The following is a 4,039-nucleotide window of genomic DNA, read 5'->3' on the forward strand; positions in this document are numbered from 1 at the left end:
TAAAAATTTTTTACAATCTGATTAGTTTGCCTTTAGCATCTACTACAACAATCTACTAGCTAATATTAAGTGAAGTTTATTATCAACTTTTTATTCTACATTGAATTGCCAAACTGATAACCTCTAAAGAATCAGTCTATTACACAAAAAGGCATATTCTAACCTAATATTCTGAATTTTTCAGGATAGTACAGCATCTTTTGACAGTTGTATGTCCTTTTTTCTTATCCAATATCAGCATTTTGCTAAGGATAGGGACAGCTGTCCTAAATACTAGAAACTTCTAATTTTAGCCTATGCGAAAAATCTATTTTTACCCTTCCAATTACTACCATATTTCAGCTTTGTCCTAAGCTATTTTAATTCAATTAAGTCCCTAAGGTTTCTATTTACAAACTAGGGCAAACCAAAACAAAGAGTCTATCAACAAATTAGTAAAAAATGCAAATTAAAAAAAATGTCAACAGAAACAAAAATAGAAGAGAGGATGCAATTTTAACTAAAATTAACGTAATTGGTAGACGAAAGTGTTTATCTAATCAAAACAAGACTAAACTTAAACGGCTAAACTGAATTTTAACACCTCTATTTTACAAAAAGCAAATCAAGGAAGTGAATCAAGGAAAAATCTAAGGATTATCAGCTAACTAATGTTTCTAAGGCTAAATCAATTAAGTCCAGAATCAAACTCAATCAACAATTTCAAACCCTGAAACTTGCACGATTTACTGAAAACGAAAATTGACTAATTATAGCATATTAAGAACTAATTAAGAAGTCTGAAACCCTAAACTAACCGATCAGTTGACAATTAACTACAAATTAAACCTAATCGACAGATGAAAACAAAACAGAACAGATGACCATGTAAGGAAATTAAACATAAGGGAAACCTAATTACTGGTTACATGAAAGAAAAACACAAAGATGAGATAGATATCAAGAACAGGGAAAAGAGAAAGAAGAAAGGACCTGAGGCTGTTTTGGAAGGGGCCAGTTGATGAAACTTCTTGAATGAAACAGCCATGAACTTATACAGCCATTAACTGGCTGTTCTTAACAAGAACAACCAGCTAATGGACGTTTGGGTTCACAGGCTCTAAATACTGACCGAGAAGAGAAATTAAGGTTTTCCTTGGAATCTTAGATTCAAAATTCGACACGGCTGGGGCTGATTCGAAGGGGGGCTAATGGTGGTTTAGGGTTCAGAGGGGTGCAAGGATTATAGGGTGTTATTTTGGGGCGATTTGGAACACTTAGGACTTTTGGGCATGAATCTCGGATTTGAAATTTGAGATTTTTGGTGGTGATTTGAAAGAAACGGATTGGAGATTTGAAATGAGGAGGTGATGGGGGTTCTGTGTTGTTAAATTGGTGGTGTTTGGGATACCGAAACCGCCGTGAGGCGATTTTCGGCAGGTGTTTGATGGCGGAGGCGGCGGAGAATATGAAGGCGGCTAGGGTTTGTTTAGTTTGGGTGTAGGAGATGAAATGAGAGGGGTTGGAATGGGGGAGGGACAGATTTCGGACAGTCATATAGTATTTGATCAATCAGTTCCCAGCCGTTAGATCCAATGTGATCAACGGCTCAGATCAAAACTAATCGGTACGATGTCGTTTGGCTATGAACGGAAATGGACCGGGTGGGCTGGTGATTTGGGCTTGGACTTGGGTAAGTTTGGAACGGGTTTGGCATTAAAATCAGCCCAATTTCAAAACAAATCCAATCTTTTCAGTTAGCCCCCTTTATTTCCTTTTCTTTTATTTTTCTTTTTTCCTTCTCTTTTTTTTAATTAATACCATGAATTAAAAACCTAAATTAATCTAAATTACAAAATTAAACTAATTACCCAAGTACAATAATTATAAAAGTTACCTAATCCTAAAATTAAAGAGGAAAAATCAATAATCTAAAAATTAAAAGGTAAGAAATGTAAAATGAGCTATTTTTGTTATTTTCATTTTTTTATCAAACAAATAATTAACCAATTAACCCTAGAAATGTTAAAACAAAACCTAAATGCAATGCATGGTATTTTTGGTATTTTTCATGTTTTTTAATAAAAATTAAATATGCACAAAAATGCAAACAATTAATAAAATTCTAAAAAATTCCTAAAATATGGCAAATAATTAGGAAAAAAATCTATTTTCTTTGATTTTATAGGAGTAGTTCGTATAGGGCTAAAATCGCATGCTCACAGCTGCCCCTCTTTGCTCGGAAACACGAAGGGTTTTCGGGCAAAGATAAAATGAGCGATTACGAGGGATTTTTCCCCATTTGAAACTCCATGAGAGATCACTTCTCTCTAGAAATTCTCTCCCGTTTCTATCTCAAATGGACTTGGATCAAGTTCATCAATCACCCTCTCCTAAACCACCAGATATTACAACTACTAAAACACTCGAGCAATTCATTTTGCCTACTACAACCTTTAAGGACAAATTAATCCATGGTGAACAAGAGACATCAATTAACATGACCATTGATGCAAATGTCTATGACTCATCAAATTGTGTACAAGCTAAGAAAGATGAGCAACTATGCTTGCCAAATATACAACAAATCCAGTTAACTCAAGAGGATATCCATCAGATTTACGAGCCTTGGAAATTCTCAACTATAATCAAATTGCAAGGGAGAAGAATTCAACACCATTTGCTCAAAACAAAGCTACATGAGCTATGGAAAGCAAAGGAAAATTTTCCCTTAATCGATTTAGGATGTGATTATTTTATCACCAAATTTAGTAATGAAGAGACAATGAAAAAGGCTTTGCACATGGGTCCTTGGTTCATCTATGGTCATTTCTTATCAGTTCAAAGATGGGAGCCAAATTTCCTTGCATCCGATGCAAGAATTTCAAAAACAACGGTATGGATCCGCCTCCCTCAGTTGCCTACAGAGTTCTATGATAGTATAATCTTGACAAAAATTGGCAACAAAATTGGCAAGCTGCTTAAGGTTGATGCCTGCACTTCCTCAACCCTTAGGGGAAGATATGCTAGGCTATGCATTGAATTGCCCTTGGACATCCCAGTACCACATTCCATTTTGATCGGATCCCACAAACAAACCATTTATTATGAAGATGGAAATCTTTTATGTATTAAATGTGGAAGACTTGGGCTTGTTCAATCAAAATGCTCCTTTAATTCAGTCCCCAATACCCCCTCCTCAGTTGCCTTAGACCCCACCGTCCACCAATCAAAGAACACTATTGCTCCAGTGCAATGTGCCAATGATGTTTCAAGGCAATCTAATAAAGAAGAAGAGGAGTGGAGAACAGTGAGCTTCCCAACAAAAGAGAAGGCCAATCAAAGAACCAATTCAGGTACCTTACATGATCAATCAAAGTCATTGCCAGGTATACACTCTTCTACTTCCTTAAACGTTATAGCTGCTGGTAAGCAATCCCTTCCCAAAAATTCCCATAAAAATCATATTAAGCATTACATTGTTGAAGAAAATAATCCCCTTCAAACTCAAAATTCTGAAAATAAATTCCAAGCATTGGTTACTCCGCCCAACCAGGATTGCATGGAATTAGAGTCTAATGAGAATTGCCACATGGCAATGCAAGTTTGTGACCAATCACCCAACATGCATGGCACTAATTATATGCCTATTACTACTAATTATACTACTCAATCCACCGTGCCACATAGACTGCCTAATGACCACTTAGCTTCTAATGAACCTAATCAAATTACTACTAACCTTACAAACCTTTGCATGAGGGACAAAACCAAAGGGGAACACCTGTCCCAAGAACCTGCCATTGGACAACAAATGGAAGATGACAACTTACACGTTCCTAAGGCTAAATCTAAACCAAATCCTTCCATTACCAAAAACTCAAGCAAGCTTATATGCACGCCACTAGAGATAATAAGTACCTCTCCTCCTAGAAATATAGATACACCACTTCCTCCGCCAGTAGCCTCACACACTGTCCAAAATATAAACCTTTCCCCCACAAACAACAATGCCAATAATACCAGTATCTCAGAGGAGACGACATCGTCTAGTCCAAAT

General features: G+C 36.2%; 1 protein-coding gene across 1 annotated transcript; it reads left to right on the forward strand.

Annotated features, from left to right (window-relative positions):
* Positions 1-2,338: 2,338 nt before the first annotated feature.
* LOC109221700 lies at positions 2,339-3,407 on the forward strand (the record flags this gene model as incomplete). Its single annotated transcript, XM_019386165.1, has 1 exon — positions 2,339-3,407. A coding segment is annotated over exon 1 (1,069 nt), but the record flags the coding sequence as incomplete, so codon positions are not given.
* Positions 3,408-4,039: the final 632 nt, after the last annotated feature.

The sequence above is a fragment of the Nicotiana attenuata genome, unplaced genomic scaffold (assembly GCF_001879085.1).
Source record: "Nicotiana attenuata strain UT unplaced genomic scaffold, NIATTr2, whole genome shotgun sequence".
In the NCBI taxonomy this organism is placed as follows: Eukaryota; Viridiplantae; Streptophyta; class Magnoliopsida; order Solanales; family Solanaceae; genus Nicotiana; species Nicotiana attenuata.